Source organism: Lissotriton helveticus, chromosome 2_1, assembly GCF_964261635.1.
Source record: "Lissotriton helveticus chromosome 2_1, aLisHel1.1, whole genome shotgun sequence".
Taxonomy (NCBI): domain Eukaryota; kingdom Metazoa; phylum Chordata; class Amphibia; order Caudata; family Salamandridae; genus Lissotriton; species Lissotriton helveticus.
Genome location: NC_136059.1, coordinates 357,231,248 through 357,257,962, shown reverse-complemented (window position 1 = coordinate 357,257,962; position 26,715 = coordinate 357,231,248). Strand labels below are relative to the sequence as shown.

The window sequence follows — 26,715 nt, the reverse complement described above, 5'->3', positions numbered from 1 at the left end:
CTGGCCGTTATCAGAATATACGACCCTTGGGAGTCCATAGCGGGGGAAGAACTCACGAACCAACTGCTTGGCAGTGGTCGCGGCTGTGTAATCTGGGACTGGATATGCTTCTGTCCACCTGGACAAAGCGCATACAACTACAAGGACATACTTGAAACCTCGACATCGCTCCATCTGAATATAATCCATCTGGAGGACTTCAAAAGGGTGGTCAGGGGGCTGGAATCCACCTTGTTCCACCGGGACACTTTTACCTGGATTGAATTGACAACATATCATACAGGTACGGACTTTATGCTTGGCTGCAGCTCGTAAATGCTTGTTAAACCAAATGTTCTGGATACTGTCTAACATGGCTTTTTCTCCTAGGTGTGCAGGACTATGTGCGGTATTAATAATGACTTGAACCATAGAGTCGGGGAGAAACCATGTGGCTTTTCCCTTCGTCAACCATCCCTGATCTGTCTGGACCCCTCCTTGTTCGGACCATTTCTTAATTTCTTCGGGAGTAGCATGTAACTGGATATCTATGACATCCTGAGTAGGGTCCTTAACTGTCATACAAGTAGTCTGTTCTAGAGTGGATGTCGGTGTCTTGTTAACTGGTATGTCTGGAGTCTGAGCTGTAAGCTTGGCTGTTCGATCTGCTAGATCATTTCCTTGAGAAATAATGTCTGTAACTTTCGTATGTGCTTTGCATTTCATGATGGCAATAGATGTCGGTAAATGTATTGCATCTAACAGAGCTTGAATAAGGAGACCATGCTGAATCTTGGTTCCATGAGAAGTCATGAAACCTCTCTCCTGCCAGAGCACTCCGAAGTCGTGTACAACTCCGAATGCGTAGCGTGAATCTGTGTAAATATTAACTTTCAGGTTCTTGGCATGTATGCAGGCTTGTGTCAGAGCAACTAGCTCTGCTGCTTGAGCAGACAGGGTGTCAATACGGTGTGTTTCAATAACGTCAGTGTCAGTAGTCACTGCATACGCGGCTACTAGTTTTCCTGTACTCGTTCTCATACATGAACCATCCACATAAAGTGTCAGGTCGGGATCTGGTAATGGAATATCTGTCAGATCTTGTCTTGGCTTAGTCATAGTGTTAACAACTTCCACACAATCATGTGTGGCAGGATTTGAAGTAACTGACGGTAACAGTGTAGCAGGATTTAAAACGTTGCAGCGTCTGATTTCTATGTGTGGCTGGAACAGTGTCAGTTCATAACCTGTCAAACGTGCAATTGTCAAGTGCTGAGTCTGTGTTCGGTTTAAAAGAACTTCCACGGAGTGTGGAACTTGTACTGTCAGGGAGTGTCCTAATACTATGGAATCACTTTGTCTGATAGCTAGTGCTGTGGCTGCAACTGACTTGAGGCACGCAGGCAGAGCCTGGGCTACTGGATCTAGTGTGCTCGAAAAATAAGCACAGGGCTTGTATTGTCCTGCTTGATCTTGGGTGAGAACAGATAATGCTGTACCATCACGTTCTGTGACAAAAAGTGTAAAAGGCTTACTGTAGTTCGGTGTAGCTAGAACGGGTGCTTGGCATAAAGCTTTCTTTAACTCATTAAAACTAAGTGTATGTTCAGATGTCCAAGGGAGAACAGTCGATACGGCTGCCTCCTGTGTCGTTAACTGTATCAGTGGCTTGGCTAGAAATGCATACTGAGGAATCCATTGTCTGCAATAAGAAGTAAGGCCGATAAAAGCACGTACCTCCTTCTGGGTCTTGGGCTGAGGAAGACTCGCTATTAACTGGATACGATCGGGTGTCAACTGCCTACCCCACTTGGACAGTAAGTGGCCTAAGTAGATCACTTGCTGGACACAGAATTGAAGCTTCGAAGGGGACACCTTGTGCCCCATCTCGGCTAGGAAATACAGGACTGTAAGTGATGCTCGCTCGCAAGCACGTTCAGAACGGGCTGTGATCAGTAGATCATCGACATACTGGAGCAGGGCAGTGTCAGTTGGCATGTGAATGTTGTCTAGTTGTCTCTTAAGTGCTTGACTGTAAATACTAGGACTTTCTGTGAAACCTTGAGGAGCTCGTGTGAATTTATAGCTCCTTCCATTTAAACAAAAACCGAAAAGGTACTGGCTGTCTGGATGAATGGGGACACTGAAAAATGCGTTTTTGAGGTCTATGACTGTGAAAAATGTAGCCTCAGAATCAATGGCTGTCAATAGAGATGAGATATCTGGAACAACTGGATACTGGGGGATGATACATTTATTAAGTTCTCGAAGATCAATCACTAATCGATATACTGGGGGTGCATTTGGATCAGTACGTTTCATGACTGGAATGATAGGAGAATTACATACATTGGAGTCAGTTTCTACAACTACTCCTTGAGCAATGAGCTCGTCAATAATTTTGGATAAGGCTGCTACAGCCTCAGGTGGCAATCTGTACTGTCTGATTCTTGGCAGGACTATACCTTGATTGAGAGTCACACGATGGGGTGTGATTTGCATAAAACCAACATCAGTTGGACCTTGCGCCCATAGATGCTGCGGAACATTAGACAATCTTGGATCAAAATCTCGTAAAACATAGTGACCCTTGAAGTCACGTAAAAACAAACGTATCCCCTCTGGGGAACAGCAAATAACTGCACCTAATTCTTTCAGTGTCTTAATACCTAACAAATTTTCTGGACATGACTTCGTAAGCAATAGATCAGTAGTTCGGGACAATGGACCTACTTCCAGAGTAACTGGTTTTGATATCTCGTTTACAATAGGCTTTCCTGAAAATCCAAGGGAAACATTTCTAGAGCCTGAGAGCGGAGCCCCTGGAACCTCGTCGTGACTAATAGTCGTCCTACTTGCCCCTGTGTCAATCAAAAACTTTCTGTCTTTCCCTAATACTTGACTATGAACATAGGGACCTTCTTGATCTACAGGAATCTCGATGAGAGGCAAGCCTACCTCCCTCTCTAGGCTGTTTCATGAATACGCTTGATACTCTGGATACTCTGTCTGTGCATACTGGTACATCTGCTGTGTAACATGCTGTGTTGCAGCAATAGGCTGCGGTGCTGGAACTGTCTGTTGTGCATTCTGTGGCTGAGAAGTCTGTGAAACTTGTTCTTGTCTAGGCGGACGTGGTCTTTCTTTAGTTTTACCAGTGGCTATGTTGTGTTTCAGAACTGCACACTCGTTTATGAAATGACCTGGCTGTTTACAGTAATTGCATGTCCCTTTAACGGGAGCTGCAGGATGACTGGCTTGATTCGGACCCCTCTTCTGACTGTCCTGTGGAACAGATTGTGCAACTAGTACTTTCATTTTCGTGTCTTTCATACGTCTTCTCTCGTGTTCTTGCTCTTCTCTGATTCTATTCTGGTGATACTGGAGCATCTGTAACATCTGGGACGGGGTACTAGCTTGCCAGGTACTTTCGACTTTCAAAACTCGATTCTTAACTTGTGGACTTGAATTCTCGACTAGTTTAGTAACAAAAAGATGAGGGTATGACTCACTACTCGTCTTCAAACCACTGTTGATGCTAAAACATTTCTCAAATCTAGAATAAAAATCACTAGTATCTTCGTCTTGTTTCTGTTTACAGGCTGAGATTGCATCCCAGTCTTCCTTTTTAGTGGCTAATAATCTAGGCAAAACTTGTATTAACAATTCAGGTAATTCTTTACATTTGTCTCCAAGACCGGTACCTGGTACTCGTATCTTATCTTCAGCTTCTAGAGCTGTCCAATCGATCTTTTTCTCTCCCACCTCCCAATCTTTTTCCTTGAGTTTTTCGTATATGCCCGCAAGCAACAGGACTTTTAACATTTTAATAATATCTGGATACGTGTATTCTCCCATACGGAGCATGTCTTTTAATTCTCGGTGGAACCCTGCTGGATCTTTGTCGTGACAGGGAATTAATTTCTTCATCTCTAAGAGTTCCATCTTGGTAACTGGGGTGTAAACAAATACTCGTTGCATTTCACCACCCGTTGTCCTAACTGGGTGTACTTCTCGTAACGGATGCTGTCTGTCTATGTAAAACGGTTTACTTTCTGGAGGTGAGACATGAACAAAATGCGGATTCAGAAACGTTCTATATTTGTGGCGCTGTTCTAGAATGACACTAATTAAATCGGTACCTAAACCTTTCCATCTATACTGGAGTAGCTCGTTCAGGATATCATGTAACGGACCTGGATCAGAATGTTGACCCTCATACAGTGTAATGAGGTGTTGGATCATATACATACCCACCAGTCGCTGCTCGGCTGGGGGCAGTTTCAGAAACATTTGTGCCACTATTTCGTCTGGAAAAGTGGTAGAATCAGTAATCCATCGGACTGCTGATCGGGCTAGTTCTTGTTCATGCATAGTACCTAATTCACTATAACCGATTCGTGATTTTAGAATTTGATCGGTAGCTTGAAATACTTGTTCTAGAGAACCTTGTTCCGGTGCTGGAAGATGAAAGACTTTCTTGTGTTCTAGGCGTAAATGTCGGTCTGGAATTCTAGATTTACCCACATACGCTATTCTGGCGGTATTCTCGTCGTCTACCTCTTCAGTAGAAGAGTCATTTTCTTTCTCGCTTACTTGTGCTTCTTTGCGTTGTTCGTGTAACCTTATTATTTCTTTACGAATTTTCTTGTACATATTCTCAATACTATTGAGTGTCTTGTGCTTACCCTCGGCTATATTATCACTCAACTTTGTCAGAATTTTCATTTCGGTCGGATCTTTAGTCGGGGAATCTTGTTCCCTAATTAAACAATTGATCAGAAACTTTAATAGCATGAACTGGATCTCAGATTTTCTGAGAGACATGACTTCACCGATACTTTCTGGATCTTGTCCCGTACGAATGAAACGATACATTCTGTCTAGATCTTCTTTCATATTCGGTAGGGTGACCAAATACTCGGACACCTGCCTTATACGTACGGAATATATAACCATACTATCCTCGCCTGGGACTGGATCATAACAGCATTCAGTAAGAAGTCGCCTGATTTCTGCAATAGTCTTATATTTGGGCGTACGCTGTAACGCACGTTCATGTAACTCGACTGCTCCTAAACGTCTATTTGGCGGCGGGGTACCAGGAGGACCTCCTCCCGCGGCCCCTATACTGGAATCGTCGACTGATACTCTTCGTGCTGGCAGAGTGACTGATGTGGCGGGAATTTGTACTACGGGCTGGACCGGGGGTACCGTAACAGGTGTTGTAACAGGTGCCCCGGTGGCTGGAGGACCATGAATTACATTATTTACAGGAGCTGGTGGAACAGGATTTGCATATTCTGGGACTGTGTCGTCCAAATAGGACGAGAGAAAAATATCAGCTGCAGTCTGTTTGTGACGTAGCTTGGTCGGAACTAAGGGTGGCGGAAAATTACTGGATGCCTCCGGGGTTGCTTTTGGCAAGCCCTCGGCAAGAAGAGGATACATACCCTTAATGAGGGCATTCCTCTGTCTGTCTGACTGTTCGGTTTTAACTCGTTCACCTATTTCGATTAGTTCCTTTTCTTGGGCTTTTTCTAAGGATTCTCTACTTAATTCTGACTTTCTGATTTCTTTTTCGGTTCTTTTATGAGATTCTTTGCGCCATAACTCGATGGCATCTTTCTGTGACTGTCTGGCTTTCTTTTTCCATAATGCTTCTTCTACTCGCATGATGCACTCGGCATCCCATGTACCCGATACGGGCCATCTGTACTTTTCTTCTAACTGTTTGGTGTACTCCACCCATAAATCTAGATACAATATGGCACTTATGCCATGCTTTTGATACATAAAATGACCTGGACTGTCCCTAGGCGGGACAGGAACTGCTTCTTCTAACAGACCTTTTCTAGTTTTTAACTGACGTAATTTGGAAAACAAAGGCATGACTGGGCTGGAGTCTAGACACAATACAATACACAATGAACACAATAATTACACCACTTTCATACCACGACATTGAAATACATGAATGACATTTAAAATAACAGTTCTGACAAAATACTACCTGGAATACTGAAAACAGAATACATGAATTTCTCGAGAACAGAACGGACTAGAACAGAAACTAGATGCACTGCTAAAACAGTACGAAACTTACCGGTCTCATAAAGAGACACGTCAGGACCCGCATCCACCTAAGTGGACACTTCGTGTTGGATCTGTGTACCCAAACCCACGGACCAGAGACAATGCAATTGACCCTGTCTAGATACTACCCCAGCAACGGTACTCACCGGGCAGCAAGAACGGAAGGCCTCGGACTGGACTGGACTGCTACGACGCCGGACGGACGAACTTCGGACTTCTGTTACGGGTGGGCCTCCGGATACCTCGGACCTTGGACTCTCGGCTTGGGCTCTGGTCGGGACTCGCCGCGTTCCTCCACCGCCTCGTCTGGATGCTGGACCGCAACCTCCGTCTCCTCCGTGGGCCTGAGGGATACTTGAAGCAGAAATATCTGCACGTGCACGGTATGGTTCCGTCACGGCTGCAGAGGATCAGGGGGCTTGCGTGGCTTCACCGGCGCGTGGGGAAAGGGCAAGTCCCTATTCGGGCGCCATTATGTGGTAAATAAATAAATAATACCTCTATTTTTGACTAGATATAACAATAACAGATAGTTCAATAAATAAGAGTCAAGATTCGAGGTAGTAGGAGTTTGCAGGTTTAATACAGCATAAAGGACAGGAACAGGACAATCTGCACGGGGAAGATCTGGGATGGCTAGCCAACAGGGGGGGGCCCGACAGCTGTCGGGCAGGATCTGGAATGAGCGCGCTAAAGGGATAACTTTTTTAATAACAGTGCACAAATATATATAGTTAAAACAATTGCATTACAATACATACAGTAGGCGTAACAGTGGGCAGGGCCTATAACAGTCGCGAAAGATAAGGGTGAAAGTAGGTGTAACAAGAGGCGTGAACATAGACATGTGATGTAAACGTAACAGAATATGTCATAAATGGGGCGGAAACATGGAGGAGGCTACCTAAGGAGCCGGGACCTCTAACCTAGTGGTGCGCGCAAGCTGGCAATGACGTGTAACTAGGGAGAAGCTGGGGGCTATGACTTCTGCGCTAGGAGCAGAGACTGAAGTCTGGAGAGTCAGAGCGACATGTACCTAAACACTATCTAGTATCTGATGTTTAGAGAACATGTTGATGGAATCCAAAAGTTATCAGGGCAAAGGCTAACAGACACTAAGACTGGTGCATGCATTATTCTACATGTAGTGTGTGTTGAGGAATATTAAATGATCATAAATACAGTATTTCTCTTACATGGAGACGTAAAGGCTAGACGATGACTGAAACTATTGATGCGATTCAGTAGCTTAGGAATGCAGAGAAGGAGAGCTGGACTGATAACTAGAATCATAACATACTCTTGGCAGACTGGCAGGCAGAGCCAGGCCGAGCCGGGCACTGTGAGGCAGGAAGTAAGTGAAGGGTCAGGGATACAGGTGGGGGCTGTATCGCTCCTCAGCGAGGGTTCAGGAGACAGGAGCTGAATCTGAGTCCGGGCCCTTTTGAGGCCTAGAAACGGGGACTTTACAATGAAATAACGTGCACACTGAGAAACGTGGCAACGTAGCTTTACATAGGCCTAATATTCGTTGTATTCACGAGAACTGGAAACTGGCATACTAGAGATGGACACAACTGTAATTGCGTCTTTAATCGATCATGGGGAATACATATGCATATTAATCATGCACATACAACATAACATGGGGAACACGTAGGGACACAGAACATGGCAAAATTTACTTTTCCACAGTTCACTGAGAAAAAACAATCGTCACTGGGTGAGCCAGGGCCAGGGCCTGTGCCATGACCTAGGCCTACTTCGAGGGGGGGGAGGGCTCTCTGCCCCACTAGGGATGAACCCCCTGCGCCACCAACCTCCTCCAAATCCGGGATTTTTGCTCCTGCAATAGCCATTTCATTCTTTCCTTTTTCCAGTCCCCCAGTGCTTTTGTATATGAGATTCGCCTCCTGTTGGGCTTGTAATGGTGGGATTGCCTCTGTCTCAATCACTACTATTATCCCGCTGCCTCGCTGCCCCTGTGCCCCCTCCCGGGCTTCACCTCCCTCAGTCAGATCTGCACCCCGTGGATCAGCGCAGCTCAACACAGCGTGCCCGACTCCTGCCTTGCTCACCTCGATCCGTTGCTCTTGCTCCGCATCCATCCCTGTCTCCTGAGAGGGTTTGTCCATCCGCTGAACCCGCTGAGCCTCGAGGGCTGTGTCAGCCGATGAACTCCATTCTCCTTCCTTTTGCGATGAGGCAAGAAGCAAATCGAGACCGGAGCCGACTGCCATTGCCGTTGCCTCGCTGGATGAATCAGGATTTGCCGAAATAAGAGGGACAGCAGAAGCGGCAGAGAATGATTCAGCTAAGGTGGGTTGCCGTAATGCGCTCCCCATTGGAGTGTTTTCGGTAGACTCCTTGTCCTTTTGCTTACTCTTACTCCCCTTCTTGCTGGCTGTCTCGGCATCCTTTGGTCTCGTTCCTCTCATGCCTAGTCCCGGGCCATCTGTATTGTCTATATTTTTCGCGGTCTGTGTCCTTGTCTGGACCGCGAGGCCTCCGGCGGAGCCAGGTGGAGGGGCAGGGGCTTTCGTGACACTTAAGTTAAAAGCCTCCTTCGGTTCTTTTGTTTTCATTACCTTTGGCGCCATGGTGGAGAAGCGTGGCTCAGTGGTTAGAGGCGGCAGACCCGGAAGCTGAGATCGGCCGTGGACCAGGGTTCGATTCCCCGCCTCGGCGGGTCTCGGGCTCAAAAATTCCACGGACTTGACAATTCTCGCTCTGGTGCCTACTCGACTCACGGGGTCACACTCTGCGACTCTGGGCAATAGCTTGCTTAATCTCCACTACGGCCCCTTGCGGCGGGATGCCTGGCTTTCACCTTGTGGATACCCTGCCGGGGTATCTCACAGGGGAATACCAGGACGGGTTCCCTAAGCAAGCGCCTTGATACCTTCGGGTGATACGTGCGCTATATAAGTCGCAATACATGGTAATCTTTCGTGAACAGGTTTTCACTGCAGCTAGTACCAAAAAAAATCTCTGTTGTGCCTGTAGAAAAACCGGGGTGAGCAGTCTACTTGTCAGGCAGCACAACCAGCCAGAAGCACCTAACATCCTTCAGCATTTCATCCGCATATTTCACACATCTGAAAGAGACACGTTCGTGATAGATTCCTTACCTTAGAATATCCCCAGGCGTCAGACTGGATCTGGAAAATTTTGCACAGCAATACCCCCTGCACGCCGGCAGGCGTCATCCGCGGCTCCGCGTCCGTCGTCAGCGTCGTTAGCATGGAATGACGTCGTCGGAGTACTTAGACGCCGCCCATGCGCGCTGACGTCAGTTCTTCTTTTTTCCGCGCCAGCTAGCGCAGATCCGGAGAAGCTCTACTACCCCTTAGTCTTTTTGACTAAACTTTTCGATCTTTTTGATCATTTTTCTACTTGAGTCTTCGACTCCGACGGTGCCGGTAGGGATGCCCGGGTTCAAACCCTGTTCCAAGTGCGACCGACTGATGTCGGTTACCGACCCCCATCGCCGGTGCCTGAAGTGTTTAGGCCTCGACCACGACGACCGTACCTGCTCCGACTGCCGGGCCCTGACGTCGAAAGCTAGGCGGGAGCGGTCCCGCAAGCGGCTCGAGCTCTGGCAGTCGGCCCCGCGCCGCTCCAGGTCCAGTTCCCACGGGAGGTCGAGGGACCGGTCGCGGGGTCGGAGTCCTCGCAGCTCCGGGAGTGGACATCGGTCATCGGGATCCAAGTCCTCAGGTAAGAGGCATGAGAGATCGGAGAGGCGTCATCGTTCCTCCGACCCACCCCGACGCACGCGCGATGCGGCCGAGGGTTCGGGTGACTCAAACCACGCGGCTCCGACTGAGTCGCAGGCGTCGCCACCTGCCCCACACCTTCGGGTCCCTGGGCATGGCGCGACCCCGGAGGAGGTCGAGCGGTACCTCATGGCCATGAGGTCCCTCCCTCCTCAGCCGGGTCCCGTGGCGCCTTCGGGCCCAGCGGCCCTGGCTGGAGGCCCTAGCGGGTCGGGTGCTTCGGCCCCGGCTCCGCCAGCGACTTCGGTCCAGGGCGCTGCCGGACCTCACCGTATCCGCTTCCGGATCCGGGTCATCGCCGGTTGACCTCACGACCTCACCGGCGCCGGCCCCGTGGGTGTCACCCCTGGCGCCCCTTGTGGATGCCGTCCCCAATGTTTCCTTCGGTCCGACTCTGGCGCCGCTTCCGATGGCCTTTGGAGATTTTTATTTCCATGAGGTGGCCCCGTCTGTTGAACCTGTTCTACAGGAGATGGGAGACGAAGGTGATTGGGAGGGGTCTGCTGACCCTCTGGCAGAGGAATGCCAGTCTCAAGAGGACTGGACATATGAGCTTGGGGAGGCCAGTGGTATTGACACTTCGCCAGACACTGGATTTGTCTCCCCTCCCACCGTGGCTACGGAGGAGGGGGCTGCTTACAGTGTAGTGTTGACGAGGGCGGCCAAGGCCTTAAACCTTGAGCTCCCCGTCGCGGCCGTGAGAACTAACCTCCTCACTGAGGTCCTTAGACCGCAGGCAAGCTCCAGTGAGCCGCTGCTGCCGTTTAATGAGGCCTTGTGTGACGTTCTTGTGGGCACTTGGTCCAAGCCCGCCTCAGGTCCGCCTGTGGATAGGAACGTGGCCAGACGCTACCGCCTGGCTCCGGGCGACCCTTGCTTTTTGTCCACCCATCCCACCCCCGAGAGCTTGGTCATCCAGGCCTCTACTTCCCAGACCGCATTCCCGACGGCCCCGCCCGATCAGGAATCCAAGAAGTATGAACAGTTCGGGAAGAAAGTGTTCTCTGAGTTTGGGACTGCGGTCTGTCAATACCGCATGCCTCTTGGGCCGCTACACCCACACCCTGTGGGATACGGTCGCGGACGTGCTGCCACAATGCCCGGAGGAGGGCCGGGCTAAACTCTTCCAAGCCCTTGCGGAGGGTCGAGATGCAGCGCGATATTCCATCCGGTGTGGGCTGGATACCACTGACTCACTGGGCAGGGCGATGGCAACGACGGTGGCGGTTCGACGCCACGCCTGGTTGAGGACCGCCAACTTTTCGGCCTCTGTCCAGTCCACTCTTCTGGACATGCCGTTCGATGGCCGTCGCCTCTTTGGCGACAAGGCATACCATGCGCTTGAGCGTTTTAAGGACTCTAGGGCTACGGCCAAGTCCTTGGGCCTCTCGGCCCCTCGCCAGCAATCGGGTGCATTTCGCTCCTTTTGTGGCCACGGAAGGGGTGCCCCCACACGAGCTGCCAGCCACGCACCGCAGAATATTCAGCAGCGCGGTGGTGGCCGTGGAAACCGCCGTAACGGCGGTCGGGGACAGCGGCGAGCCCAGTCCACACCTCCCTCCGCAGCACCTGCCTCAAAACCTTCCTAGTCCGTGTTTTCAGGCCCATGTGACGCCAGTGGGTGGCAGGGTTCGCCATCACCTCTTCCACTGGCGCAATGTCACGTCGGACGGGTGGGTGCTGCAAATCTTCCGAAGGGCCTACTCCCTCCCCTTCGAGGCGACCCCTCCAGCCATACCACCGAGTATCGGGGGATCATTTGCGTCTTCTGCAGGAGGAAGTTACGGCCCTCTTGGCCAAGGGGGCCATCGAGCGCGTTCCTGGGCCAGAAGTAGGGTGTGGTTGCTACTCCCACTACTTTCTGGTACCTAAGAGGGGCAAAGGGGGGCTACGCCCTATCTTCGACCTACGGAACGTCAACGGCTTCCTCCGGAAGGAGAAGTTCAAAAGGCTGACACTAGCTCAGGTCCTAGCTGCCCTGTACCCAGAAGACTGGATGGTAGCGTTGGACTTGCAGGACGCTTATTTCCACATCCCCGTCCTGCCGGCCCACCGGCGCTACCTGCGGTTCACGGTTGGCCACGAGCACTTTCAATTTACCGTGCTCCCCTTCGGCCTTACCAGCGCCCCACGGGTGTTCACAAAGGTGATGGCGGTGGTCGCAGCTCATCTGCGCAGGGTAGGGGTTTCAGTCTTCCCCTACCTCGACGACTGGTTGTTGAAGGCGGGCTCGCCCAGACAGTCGTCAGCCACCTCCAGACTACGGTAGATCTCCTGCATCAGCTGGGGTTCTCCATCAATGTGCCAAAGTCACACCTGTGTCCCTCTCAGAAGCTCCTCTTCATCGGAGCGGTTCTCTACTTGGCGCAGTTTCGGGTTTATCCTCCCGAACAGCGGGTCCGGGATATTCAGGCTATGATTCCACTCTTTCAGCCTTTATCCCGGGTATCGGTCAGGTTGACGCTGCGGCTTCTGGGGCTGATGGCCTCCTGCATCCTTCTGGTGCATCACGCTCGGTGGCGGATGCGGGCTCTGCAGTGGGACCTGAAGTTTCAGTGGGCCCAGCATCAGGGCAACTTGTCCGACCATGTCTTGATCTCGGAGGGCGCTGCGAGACAGCTGCAGTGGTGGCTCACGGACCGCAATTGGGTCAGTGACAGATCCCTCTCCCTTCCCCAGCCGGACCACGTAGTTGTGACGGACGCGTCCCTCCAGGGCTGGGGAGGCCATATGGGAGAGGCGGAGATCAGAGGCCTCTGGTCTCCGGCGGAGTCCCAGCTCCATATCAACCTTTTGGAGCTGCGGGCGATTCGTCTAGCACTGAAGGCATTCCTCCCCTCTGTCCGGGGGAGTGTAGTGCAGGTGTTCACGGACAACACCACCGCCATGTGGTACTGCAACAAACAGGGCAGGGTGGGGTCATGGACCCTTTGCCAGGAGGCTCTGTGCCTCTGGCAGTGGCTGGAACAGCAGGGCGTGACCCTGGTGGTTCAACACCTGGCAGGTTCTCTGAACGCCAGGGCGGACGAACTCAGCCACAGAGCCTCCTGGCAAAGGGTCCACGACCCCACACCGCCCTGTTTGTTGCAGTACCACATGGCGGTGGTGTTGTCCGTGAACACCTGCACTACACTCCCGTTGACAAAGGGGAGGAATGCCTTCAGTGCTAGGCGAATCGCCTGCAGCTCCAACATGTTGATATGGAGCCAGGACTCCGCCGGAGACCAGATGCCTCTGATCTCCGCCTCTCCCAAGTGGCCTCCCCAGCCCTGGAGGGACGCGTCCGTCACAACTACTTGCTCCGGTTGGGGAAGGGAGAGGGATCTGCCTCTGACCCAATCGCGGTCCGTAAGCCACCACTGCAACTGTCTCGCAGTGCCCTCCGAGATCAGGACATGGTCGGATAGGTTGCCCTGATGCTGGGCCCACTGAAACTTCAGGTCCCACTGCAGAGCCCGCATCCGCCACCTGGCGTGATGCACCAGTAGGATGCAGGAGGCCATCAGCCCCAGAAGCCGCAGCGTCAACCTGACCGAAACCCGGGATAACGGCTGAAAGATGGGAATCAGAGCCTGAATATCCCGGACCCGCCGTTCCGGAAGGATAAACCCGAAACTGCGCCGAGTCGAGAACCGCTCCGATGAAAAGGAGCTTTTGAGAGGGACACAGGTGTGATTTCGGCACATTGATGGAAAACCCCAGCTCGTGCAGGAGGTCTGCCATCATCTGAAGGTGGTGGACGACTGTTTGGGGCGAGCCCGCCTTCAACAACCAGTCGTCGAGGTAGGGGAAGACTGAAACCCCTAACCGGCGCAGATGAGCTGCGACCACCGCCATCACTTTCGTGAACACCCGTGGGGCGCTGGTAAGGCCGAACGGGAGCACGATAAACTGAAAGTGCTCCTGGCCTACCGTGAACCGCAGGTAACGCCGGTGGGCCGGCAGGACGGGGATGTGAAAATACGCATCCTGCAAGTCCAACGCTACCATCCAGTCTTGTGGGTCTAGAGCAGCCAAGACCTGAGCCAAAGTCAACATCTTGAACTTCTCCTTCCGGAGGAAGCCGTTGACGTTCCGTAGGTCCAAGATAGGACGGAGGCCTCCTTTGTCCTTCTTGGGCACCAGAAAGTAGTGGGAGTAGCAACCACACCCTACTTCTGGCCCAGGAACGCGCTCGATGGCCCCCTTGGCCAAGAGGGCCGTAACTTCCTCCCGCAGAAGTGTCAAGTGGTCCCCCGACACACGGTGGTTCTGCGGTGGCATGGCTGGAGGAGTGGACTCGAAGGGGAGGGAGTAGCCCCTTCGGACGAGCTGCAGCACCCACCTGTCCGATGTAATCGCGCGCCAGCGGGAGTGGTGATGGCGAACCCTGCCACCCACTGGCGTCACGTGAGCCCGAAAGCTCGGACTAGGAAGATTTGGAGGCTGCTGCGGGGGGAGGTGTGGACCGACCTCGCCGCTGCCCCCTACCGCCACCACGGCGGAATCCACGGCCACCACCGCGCTGGGGAGCACTCTGCGGCGCGTGGCTGGCAGTACGTGTGGGACCGCCCCTTCCTTGGCCACGAAAGGGGCGAAACGAACCCGTTTGCTGGCGCTGGGTCGAAAGACCCAAGGACTTGGCCGTGACCCTGGAGTCCTTGAAGCGCTCAAGCGCGTTGTCCGCCTTGTCACCGAACAGGCGACTGCCATCAAATGGCATGTCCATGAGGGCATTCTGAACATCCGGCGAGAAGTTGGCGGATCGCAGCCAAGCATGGCGACGAATCGCCACCGTCGTGGACATAGCCCGTCCCAGCGAGTCGGTCGTGTCAAGACCACACCTGATCGAATACCTCGCCGCGTCCCGGCCTTCAACCAAGGCCTTGTTGAGCTTGTCCCGCACCTCCTGCGGGCATTGCGGCAGACACTCCGCGACCGTATCCCACAGAGAGTGGGTGTAGCGGCCCAAGAGGCACGCGGTATTGCAAGACCGCAGTCCAGCGCTCAAAGACGAAAAGACCTTCTTGCCAAATTGGTCATATCGCTTCGATTCCCGATCGGGCGGGGCCGACGGGAATGCGGACTGGGAAGTGGAGGCCTGGATCACCAGACTCTCCGGGGAGGGATGGGTGGAGAGGAAGGCAGGGTCGTCCGAACACGGACGGTGACGCCTGGCAACGTTCCGGTCAACCGGTGCACCGGAAGCGGGCCTGGACCAGGTGCCCAAAAGGACATCCGTCAGGGCCTCATTAAACGGCAGCAGAGGCTCCTGAGGGCATGACTGCGGTTTAAACACTTCGGTGAGAATGTTAGGTTTCACCTTAGCGACGGGGAGCTCAAGGCGCAAGGCCTTGGCAGCCCTCATCAGGACCACCGAATAGGCAGCCCCCGCCTCCGATGCCACAGGGGAAGGCGAGACAAACCCAGGGTTGGGCGACTCGTCCAGACCACTGGCATCACCTAAGTCACCTACCCAGTCCACGTCATACTGGCAGGCCCGTGACAAAGGGTCCTCAGACCCCTCCCAACCCTCACCATACTCGTCCTCATCGCCGTAGTCCGGGTCGACGATATAGACCGGCTCCTCGGAGCCAATGGGCCCCAACGGCGCCGGACTCGGCGTCGGACGATGCCGGTCCGACTCCGCGTCAGGAGTCAGAGAGGGAATGGGGGTGGCGCCGCGCAGCGCCGGCGCCCCGGCCGGAACCGACGGCGGAGTCACGGCGCCGCGCGGAGGCGGCACCACGGGTTGGCCCAATGGAATCGGCGCCGGAGAGGCCGGTGGACCAGCCGGCGACGACCCTGAAGGGCCCAGCGGCGCCGGGGCCGCCGGCGGCGTCGGGGCAGGAGCACCCGAACCGCTCGGGCCCCCAGACGGGATCGACGGGCCCGCAGGCGCCGTAGGCCCCGCCGGAGGAGACATCGCCCTCATAGCCATGAGGAACTCCTCAATCTCCTCGCGCGACGCGCCTTCCCCAGGGACCGACGGGTATGGGGCAGACGGCGTCGGCGACCCACGCGGGGCCGCGGGGGTGGGGCCACCCGAACCCCCGGCCGCATCACGCGGGCGTCGGGGGGAGTCGGGGTACGATGACGACGCCCCGACTTCTTGTGTCGCTTACCTGATGAACCGGAGGAATGGTGGCGACTCCCGGAGCGCTCATGGCGGCTCCGCGATCGTTCCCTCGACCGCTCCCTCGACCTCCGACCGGACCGGGACCGCTCTCGACGCGGGGCCGACACTCGGAGCTCGAGCAGCTTGCGGGACCGCTCCCGCCTAGCTTTACTAGTCAAGGCCCGGCAGTCGACGCAGGACTCCACGTCGTGGTCCGCGCCCAGACACCAGAGGCAGAGTCGATGGTGGTCGGTGACTGACATCATGCGGTCGCACCCGTCGCAACTCTTGAAACCGGGCATCCTACCGGCACCGTAAGAAAGATTAGAGTTAACAAAAAACTTGGTCAAAAGACCGGAGTACTGCTCTTCGGATCTGCGCTAACTGGCGCGGAAAAAAGAAGAACTGACGTCAGCGCGCGGAGGCGGCGTCTATATACTCCAGCGACGTCATCACGACGCCGACGACGCGGAGCCGCAGGGGACGCCTGCAGACGACGCCTACCGACGCGCAGGGGTACTGCTACGCAAAAGTTTCCGGATCCAGACTGACGCCTGGGGATATTCTAAGGTAAGGAATCTAATACTAACCTGTTTCTTTCAGATATATCGTTACCGAAGGTAAGTAACTTGTTCGTCGGTGCATGATGGATCACGAATGGCGTCTGAACTCGGACGTGGCGCAAGGCCTCTTTCAGCAATGGGGAGAGCCTTGGTTAGATCTATTCGCCACCGAAGAGAACGCGCAATGTCATCAGTTCTGCACGTTGGATTTTCCAAGGCGGCACTCGCTTGGCGACGCTTTTCGTCGCGTGTGGAGTTGCGGTCTGTTATACTCCTTTCCGCATATACCACTTCCTCCCAGAGTGCTGAAAAAGATCAAGCGCGACCGGGCCCAAGTCATCCTTGTGGCTCCGGGCTGGGCACGAAGGTACTGGTATCCAGAGCTACTCAGTATGTCAGTCGATCCCCCGGTTCGTCTGCCTCTTCAGGAGGACCTTCTGTCGCAGCAGCAGGGGACGGTCCTCCACCCGAACCTGTCCAGTCTCCACCTCCATGCTTAGAGATTGAGCGGCGACAGTTGAGGCCATTTGACTTGCCTCCTGAAGTCTGTAATGTCATTCTGGCAGCCAGGCGTCCCTCCACAAAGTCGGTATACGCCTCCCGGTGGAACAGATTTGTGGCCTGGTGCACAGCAAAGGCTGTGGATCCTCTTGCTGCCCCTCTTTCTGAGGTTCTTCTCTTCCTTCTTTCTCTTGCCCAGCAGGGCTCTGCTCTGCGCACTATCAAGGGCTACCTTTCTGCCCTTTCAGCCTTTCTAACGCTGCCTGATCAACCTTCTTTTTTCAAGTCCCCTATTGTAAATCGATTTCTGAAGGGCATCACACACACATTTCCTCCTGTTCCGTTTGTGATGCCTCAGTGGGACTTGAACCTTGTTCTTACGTTTCTGATGTGCGCTCCCTTTGAGCCACTTCACAATTGTCCTCTTCGTCTTCTTACCTTGAAGACTGTCTTCCTGGTTGCCATCACCTCTGCCAGGAGAGTGAGTGAGCTCCAGGCTCTTTCTTGTACTCCTCCTTTCCTTTCTGTCCATCCGGACCAGGTTGTGTTACGTACTAAGCCATCTTTCCTGCCCAAGGTTGTCACGGCCTTCCATATCGGGCAGTCTATCACCTTGCCCACCTTCTTTCCGCCACCGCATCCCTCTAAAGAGGAAGAGCGGCTCCACCGTCTGGACCCAAAACGTGCGCTTTCATTCTACTTGGATCGCACACGCCAGTTCCGGGTGGATGACCAACTCTTTGTTGGTTACGTGGGCGCTAAGAAGGGGAAAGCGGTGCACAAGCGGACCATCTCGCGGTGGATCATCTTGTGTATCCAGGCATGATACTCCTTGGCCAAGAAGGAGCCCCCTGTTGGATTGCGGGCTCATTCCACTCGGGCCACGGCGACTACTACTGCCCTGTGCCGAGGAGTGCCCTTGCAGGACATTTGCCAGGCAGCTACGTGGGCCTCGCTGCACACGTTTGCACAACACTACTGCCTGGACAGCCAAGTCCGGAGGGATGGCTTCTTTAGCCGTTCAGTCCTCCAGGACTTTCTGGTGTGATTATTGGTTCGCAGACCCACCACCGGGGTTGGTATTGCTGGGTATCTATTCTAAGGTAAGGAATCTATCACTAACGTGTCTCTTTCAGATGCACAAGTTACTACTTGTGTAACGATATATCTGTAAGAGACATTAGTTAGTGATAGATTCCTTACCGTCCCACCCATCCTCCCCGTTCTGGGAACCGATATCTAGGGTTAAGGTCATCCCCTTTCAGGGCCCTAGTTTAATGGCACCAGTGTTGGTTCTATCATGGCTCTGCGTATCTGGCGCGGAAAAGCTGTGTATCAGAACTGACGTCAGCGCGCATGGGCGGCGTCAAAGTACTCCCACGATGTCATTCCGGCGCTAACGACGCCGACGACAGGCGCGGAGCCACGGACGACGCCTGCCGGCGCGCAGGGGTATTGCTTTGCAAAATTTTCCGGATCCAGTCTGACGCCTGGGGATATTCTAAGGTAAGGAATCTATCACTAACTAATGTCTCTGCAGGGAGAGAGGGCCAGTGCGACTTCACCCTACGGCCGATCAGCGGCCATCTTGCCTCATTTCTTTCAAGCTTACATACAGTCCAAAATTTAATATAATCCGCTTCATGACTCAAAGGCCACCACTCAGAACTTTTTGGGTGCTTAATTTGAGGTGGGTTGAACACAGATTGACCCACCGGATCTGTAACCTCCTTTAACCTACTCTTATTTGAACTTCCCAAATCAGAAAACTCTTCTGGATCCTCATTATAATCAAGGTCCAATATATATTCATCCAAATCATAATTTTCTTCATGATGTGACCAGGTAGGTTGATCGTCTCCATTTGCACGGTGAACCTGCCTCTTTTTTTGTGCCGCTATGGACACCATCCAATGACCTTCCACTAGTTGAAGGCCCCTCTTTCTTATGTAAAGATTCTGAATTTACCTTCTTTTTAATCTCATCTTTCCTTTTTTCAACTATTTCCCTCCTGGTCCATTATTTTGACTCTCTTCCTCCTCAGAAATACTCCAAAACTCATCCTCTTCTCCTTCTACTTTCCCAATATTTATTTTCCCTTCATTTCCCAAGCTTTTTAATGTTTCCTCCACCTTGCTAACTATTTCTCTTTCAATGAGTCTTTTAATATACGGCTCCTGCACCTCCTTGGTGCTTGACTCTGCTCCTTCACTCATTTTCTTTTAGTGTTTTAAAAAAAAAAAAATTATCCTTTTAATATCCTAATCTTTCTACCTATTTAAAATTATTCCTTTGTTTACTTCTAATTTCACTCTTTTTAAAGACTCCGCGTTGTGCAATATCCGTAAGCTGTTCCCCGTACAGTAACTGCCACCGTATCTGACCCGATCTGAGACTCGTTGCCTTGCTACTTCTGTTTACGGCAACATGTCTTTAGCCATATACGAAACAAGCCCAATTATCTTCAAAGAGACGTGGAGCTTCCTCCACGTAAGCTTAACGTGCTCTATCTCCCGTAGAAATAAGGCATAATGCTTCTCCTCGCGACTCTGTAAAGAAACATAATGAAAACATAATGAAAAACGGAGCGTCGAGACTTCGATCTTCGAGCCGTCAAACGCTCCAGCACTCCGAGTTTGAAAGTCATCAATCCAATATATGGTTCACATAATCCACTGGCTAGCACAAGCCCTCCTTCTCCATACACATCCCGCCACTGTGCAGCTGCGAGAGAGATGGGCGACGGATAGGGGGAGGGATTGGACGGATAAGGAGTGGGCGATGATTCTGGCTGGCCCAGTAAACGTCCCACGTAACTCTCTCTTCAAAATTATACAACTCTACATACTACACCGTGCATACCTCACCCCAGACAAAATAAATAAGTATTTTCTGGTCACGGATACTGCCTGCAGCCGCTGCTCCTTGGTGGGAGCGGACCTCCTCCACATGCTATGGCCCTGTCCTGCCATTCAACATTACTGGGTTGAGGTGACTACACTGCTTACTATTATTTCTTACGCATTGCACTAAAGAACAAGTACCGAGGACTTGGGAGGCCTGCATATTGGGACTATACAAACGCACACGGCTGAATAAGGTCCAGGCCAGGTACTGGGATCTCGGATTGATCACGGCCAACCGACTGCTTACCAAGCGGTGGCAGGCTGACACCCCCCCACACATCCGACACTGGAGCCTGTCGCTTACCAACTGGGCGCGAGCGGAGAGTACTGTCCTGTGGCGAGAAGAGACGGCGGGCCTTAGGAAATTCCCGATTGCACAATACTGGGATGACATCCTCCAATCCTTTCAGCAGAAGTGTGTGGAACAGGGAATCACGTGATGAGATAGATACTGCCCCCCCTTCCCCTCCCCACAGTGGACATCATGAGGAACGTCCACACCCAGCAGACTTCCCTACTCATATAATTTTCCCTCTCCCCCCACACGTAGTTGCACCTTTGCATATAATGCGCTGCTCGCTACCCACACGACCCTCATGCCCTAACCACCATGCGCTGCATATCTAGCTGCCCTGCAAAGGCGAGTGTATTGCCCCCCCCCCGCACCCCCACATGCCCAACTACTGCCGGGGGCACTGTCACTGACTACCTCTCGACCAATACTGCGTTATTGGCTTTGACGCGCACTTATGACGGTGTCCCCCTAGATAGCCTGACGTACAGGCGAGCTGCCCGCTGTAATCTCCTGCCTACCCGCCCACCGGACCACCATCGATACATTGGCACTGCACTTCCCTCCCTAAACACATGGCAATCTCTACCTCCATTCCCTCTCCCTTTAATATATATCTTATATGTTACTGTTTTGAAGTTTATTGATATGCTGGTCCTGTTCCCCTTTGGACCAGGCTTTTCGAAATTGGCTATTGTACACGCTACCCCATGGGGCCCTTGAGCGATGCAGTCAAGGCCGGGATGATCCTACTCGAACACCAGTACAAACACCAGACATTCTCACTGGAGTGGATAAACTGTACAGACACTCGCTCACCGACACACTTAGGAAGCTGAGTAGCCTCATCCCTCAATACAACTGCCCCACACAGAGCGTTTAGAAAAACCTTATTTCCCTTACAATAAAAAAATAGCGATTTTAACCCTACACTAACACTTAAGAACTAACCTATTTAATACTGCTTATAATCCCTGGAGTAAACATTTTAAAATGTACCCGTAAATTGGGTGAAACATATACATTTCATATTTTTTACAAACATATCTATACTCTAAGTATACTTACCAATTCTCTCTCATTAAAAACATAAATGAACTCTTAACATTGAGAAACCTTACAAAATATTTAACTAACAGCCATATCAGAAAAATCAATATACTTATCTGCTCAGAAGCAGCAAACAAAAGAGGATGAGAGTGGAATATTGAGGAACTTTAATATGTTGTATGTTCTAGTGTTTTTGTGACTCCATACTGTTCTATTGGAAGCTTTTAAGTGCTGCATCAGAAGTTGTGAATAAAAGGTTATGCATAATGCTAGTCTCCAGTCTTGACATAAAATTACAAGTATCTTGGGTGGGTAAATTAGAGTATTAGGGATGATGCAGGATCAGCCTTCTTGATACACTGTAGGATTTCTGAAGGAAATGTAGTAACCCTTTGACTCAGGTAATGTTGCAGGTTTTGGGCATCCTGCTTGGGTTGGTCTTCCATGCATGCCCTTCCAGTCAGCTTAGCCTTCACTGTAAATGAATGGATTGAGTTATGCCCTCCTATCCAATGAAGTGGTCTACAGACTCTACACCTTTCGAATTTAGAAGGACCCCTCCAGTCAAGGGAGGCATACTCCTGGCATAATGGATTCTTGTACAGATCATGCAGCCCTGCAGTCCTCGGGAAACTGGTTCATGGTGATCTAGGTGTATTTGGAATGGCTCGATACAGTTCGATTTGCATCTCAACAGAGATGCAAATCTTGAACAGGAAAAAGGAGAGGGATAGGTTTCACTCTGTTAGGGAAACTGCAGCTATATCAATTGATACGTTCGACTAACTACGGCCCGAACAGAGTTAACTTGTTTGTTGTGAAGAGAACACAGGAGCTGCAATTGCAGGTCTCGGCTTCTGATGGGGACATTGGCAGCCCAGCACAAAAATAAGTGCCATCATGTTTATCACACACACGTGGACTCCAATAAATTCTACCTTCACTTGTCCAGACAAATATATAAAACAATACATTTGCTCACACACACTTATACTATCATACATGTCAAACACATCATGAATATTCTAAGTAGGGCAGGACATTACTTCTGTGGAAACCGAAGATTTTGTCTTGAGTGGGGCTGTGCTCTAACCAATGTGAATGCAGGTTGTCATTTTAGCTAAATTTGTTGGCTGGTAATATTTCCTGGCGTCAGATTGGCTAGTGGGCTGGGTGCCATGGTTCAACATGAATAGGGTCTGCTGTTGCACTCATCCCCAACTGTAAACCTCTTCTATAATGCGCCCACCACACTTCATTTTATAGTTCATCATCAAAGACTTGAACATGGAGCAAAGACAAATATAGATTTACAGACAAATGCTTTCAAAATACCACTTTCAGTTTACTTAGTTGATATCGAGAGGTTGGGTTTAGGATTTAATGGTCTCTCGCATATTCTTCTATTCAAATCATGTAAGCTTTATTAACTTAACTTCCTGTCAGTATTTAAACTACCTATTACTCTGCTACCCTGATTGATTTATCAATATGCCAAATAAATTATTTTCTGTTTTAGGGTTTACTCATCAAAACGCAGTTTGTCAACAAACCCTGCTGAGAAGAATAGAACAATTTCCAGAACTGGCTTTGGTCAGACAAGGTCTCTTTCTACTCCATCAAAAGGGTCAGCTCATTCCCGAGGTATGACCTCTGTGGTTATTTTAAATGTGACCTTTGCAATATGTGTTCTTTTTCATTTTATTGTACTTAATAACTAAAAATTTACAGAAACGGTACAGCAGATGACAAATGCAAACTAAAAGTAAATAAGGAATATTCCGGTACTGGGAAAAGTGAATAGAAAATAGTTAAGATAAGTGTTTGTTAAAGAGTGGAAAGAGTTTAATGTAAGGTGAGTTCAGTCATATGTTACTGAAGAGAAGCAAAAAGAAAGTAAGATTGAATATAAGTCAAAGAGGGAAACATGAGAGATTTGTGTAGCGGAGTGATGTGGAGAGAAATTAGAAAGAAAAGAGATATGAAGTAAAGATGGGATATGGGAGGAATCTGGACGAGGTGTCTGAAATACAAACTGAATATTGGGGCGTGGCCAAGATGGTGGCCACGACGGACGCACTGTAGAGAACTCCGGAGCAGGCCCTCCTGTTCTCTTACACTATCCTACCATCCGACGTGTAGGCTTTTGCTTCCTACAGACTATCTGCGGGCGGCCTGGGACCAACAGAAGCCCGAAAAAGCCCTGCAGGCATAGTCACGGAGCACTAAAAAGCTGGGGCCTGCGCCAGAGGAGGGAGCCTGTGGCCTCCTGGTGTTGGGAGGCGCCACTGCTGGAGGCGGCGGCGGCAGGGGACTGCAAAACCAAAGGCGGAGCTGTGATGGAAGGCCAGCGGCTCCGGGGCACCCGGTAAGCAGTGCTGGCCTCATGGGAGCTGGTGTGGTCCACATTGAGGTTGGAGGTCCTGCCGGGTTGCCCGTGTACTGCTGTCTGCGCTGCGACCCGGCCTAGTGTGAAGAAGTGCACAACGACCCGAGCCGGATACACTGCCTGAGACAGAACGCAGGACGAACCCCGCAGCAGTGGTGAGTGGTGCGGGGCCAAGCTAGAGCTGCCGACATAGGTGTGAGGTCTGGCGGCCCTTTGAGGAGTCGGGTGGGCCTTAGCTGCTACCCCTGCACCTGATTGAATCCAGACAGTGGAGGGAGATGATGGCAACCTGCACCAGACTCAGGGCTCGAGGAGTAACCTAAAGTGCCACGGTGGGGTCACCCGACAGCTGAGCCCGGTGATACCCCCCCCCCCCCCCCGTCCTGGTAAGTTTAACCCTGGGCACCACAAAAGTGTACTTGGTTTCAGACCGCATTTGACGGAAGGGGATATAGGGGCGAACAAGTGACTGAAGGTACTGGGGTGCTGTGCCTGTTTTGATTTTAAACATATAGCTCAGGGCTTTGAACTTTTTTTTTTTTATTCTATTTTATTGAATCATCACTCATGTCACATTGTATAGTCACAGCATGTCAAGAAGGAGCAATGACATCATTTTAGTGAAATAACAAAAACCGTCATCATACTAATGATCAAACCGTGGTTACCCTGATGACATACTACACACAGCCGTTCAAACAATATCTCATAAAAATCGTGAAGAACTTCTGATACCTAAAATTAAGATCCCCATGCAAAGAGAAGTATTTGTTATTAAGAATTCGATTCAGACATCTCAGATTAAATCTATTATCAAAAACCGATGGGAACTCATTGACAACGAACCAGACTTTGCAGAAGTGTTTCATGGTGCACCACTGTTTGCACACACAAGGGCAAAAAACTTACGGGAACTATTGAAACCTTCGAAGAACGTCAGAAAACAGAAAGAGAAGGGCATGATGAAATGTTACAACTGTGGCCAGTGTGGTAACGTCATCACTGGTAATCAATTTATGCACCCTCATACTGGTCAAAGTATAAAACTTAGACACAACGCAGATTGTACTACAGAAGGTGTAGTATATGCAATCAAATGCCCATGTGGGCTTGTTTATGTAGGGAGGACCAGTAGGAAAATCAAGACCAGAATAGTGGAGCATAAAAGCCGCATCAGGAACCAGAACACTCATTCTTCCTTAGCTAGACATTGGGTAGAAGCAAAACACTCTATTCCCCAACTGAGATACACTGTACTAGAATGCATTCAACAAATTTCAGGAATAGATTTCCACACTCTTCTACCTAGAAGGGAAACACACTGGATAAAGACCTTAGGAACTGTTATTCCAGGTGGTCTTAATGACCATTATGAATTACTTTGCTTTTTATAAGTATGGAGCGTCTTCACATAGATTGTACGGGAGTACACTGGGATTCTCTCTCTTTTTTCACAACTTTGTTTACGCATTCTTGCACATCTGTATTTGATATTTAATTCTTCCTTACACATCATTTTTTATCTTTTTTTATCTTCGTTACACCTTCTTGTGGTTACATACCTGGGAGCAACAATCTCTCATGTTTTTTCACTTGTTCATGTATGTCAGACTATATTTTATTGCACGACAATTTAAAGTTGTAGCCCATTTTTTTCATGTATTGCGTCTCTTGCCTCACCATTTAAGTACTTTTCGGACCCGAGGCACTTTTTACCCGAGTTGATGTGTAGGTTTGCCCCCACTGGTATCTTTCGTTTACATCGGTAGTCCGTTTTCTATTTTTTTTTCCCATAAACGTGGGCGAGTTCTGCACCACGTGACCTGATGGGCGGACTCGCTTCTAACCTCGGAACAAGTGTGACGGCGTCGGTAGTTGCAGGTACGATAAAGGGCTGTTTGCTCGGTTTTTTTGATGCATAGAGCCAGTTACCTCATAGTTGAGGATTGTAATACTCTTTTTCAGATCTCTCCTTACGGGCTCACGGAGCCAGTTTCCATAATCAAATATCGGGCGGTAAGCTCTCCTGTATATCTTCACCACAGCGTGTTTACGTAGCTCCATATTAGCGGTAATCAAACCTCGTTCTCCCTGTCTTTCAGACATTTTGGACCCACACTTGTTCTTTCATTTGATTTCATTGTGAGCACGTCTTTTTTTCGTATTCGGCACGAGTCTTTCAATAGGACACATGAGTCCTTGGATTGTATTCACTATCTGACTGCATGGTATTTATCTCACTCACTTGGGATTGTCACTATATTTGCAGTGATTTGCATGACCCTTTGACACAGGAACGGAAGTATTTTGGGCACGAAGCACATTGCGTTTCACATGGAGGTTCTTTCCCAGTGGCACTCCCTAGCCGTTGTTCGTGCAACATGAAAATTCATATGTGAGTTGGACACAGAAAATATATTTTTTGTTGCTGTTTTGTAGATCACGTAGAGACTTCAACACAGGACGCTGTCATCTCAAGATTGACCATTCATTTTTTCAATTCATCCCCTGACGAACGGTTCAATTTGAACCCGAAATGCATTGGGATTCTGGATATCAACTTTAACATTGTTTTCATCAATACATTCTTTCATGTACAATTTTCAAGTGGTTGCTATTGGTATTCTAACTATGTGGTTATTGAACATTTTTAGTTAAACACAGAAACCTGTCTATGTATGAATGTAAAAAACGAATTTACATGTTACTTATGTTTTCTTAAAAATACAAGAAGTATTTGAAATAAATGTCACCTGCTCATGCAGTAGTAAATTTATAGATTCAACTTGTGTTTATTGTATATAAGGCCTACGGGCCATTTGTTGTGCCCCTAGTTGTCCTGGGTTTTCCCTGGGCTCATATTTACACATTGTATAGTCACAGCATGTCAAGAAAGAGCAATGACATCATTTTAGTGAAATAACAAAAACCGTCATCATACTAATGATCAAACCGTTGCCGCATTAAAAAATCAAATACAAAAAAGCAGTGAAAGGACATAGTACTTTGTAGTCCAGTGGAGTCCTCCGGGTCAGCAATACAGTAGTTGATGCTTGAACATTC

General features: G+C 50.3%; 1 protein-coding gene across 3 annotated transcripts in view; it reads left to right on the top strand.

Moving 5' to 3' along the window:
* Positions 1-26,715, top strand: part of CPLANE1 (ciliogenesis and planar polarity effector complex subunit 1) — a 2,766,109-nt gene that overhangs the window by 2,475,202 nt on the left and 264,192 nt on the right. For all 3 annotated transcript variants that reach the window (XM_078674971.1, XM_078674972.1, XM_078674970.1), the window contains one exon: positions 22,783-22,907. In XM_078674971.1, the coding sequence (XP_078531097.1) occupies positions 22,783-22,907 (125 nt within the window). The remainder of the gene's footprint in view (positions 1-22,782; positions 22,908-26,715) is intronic.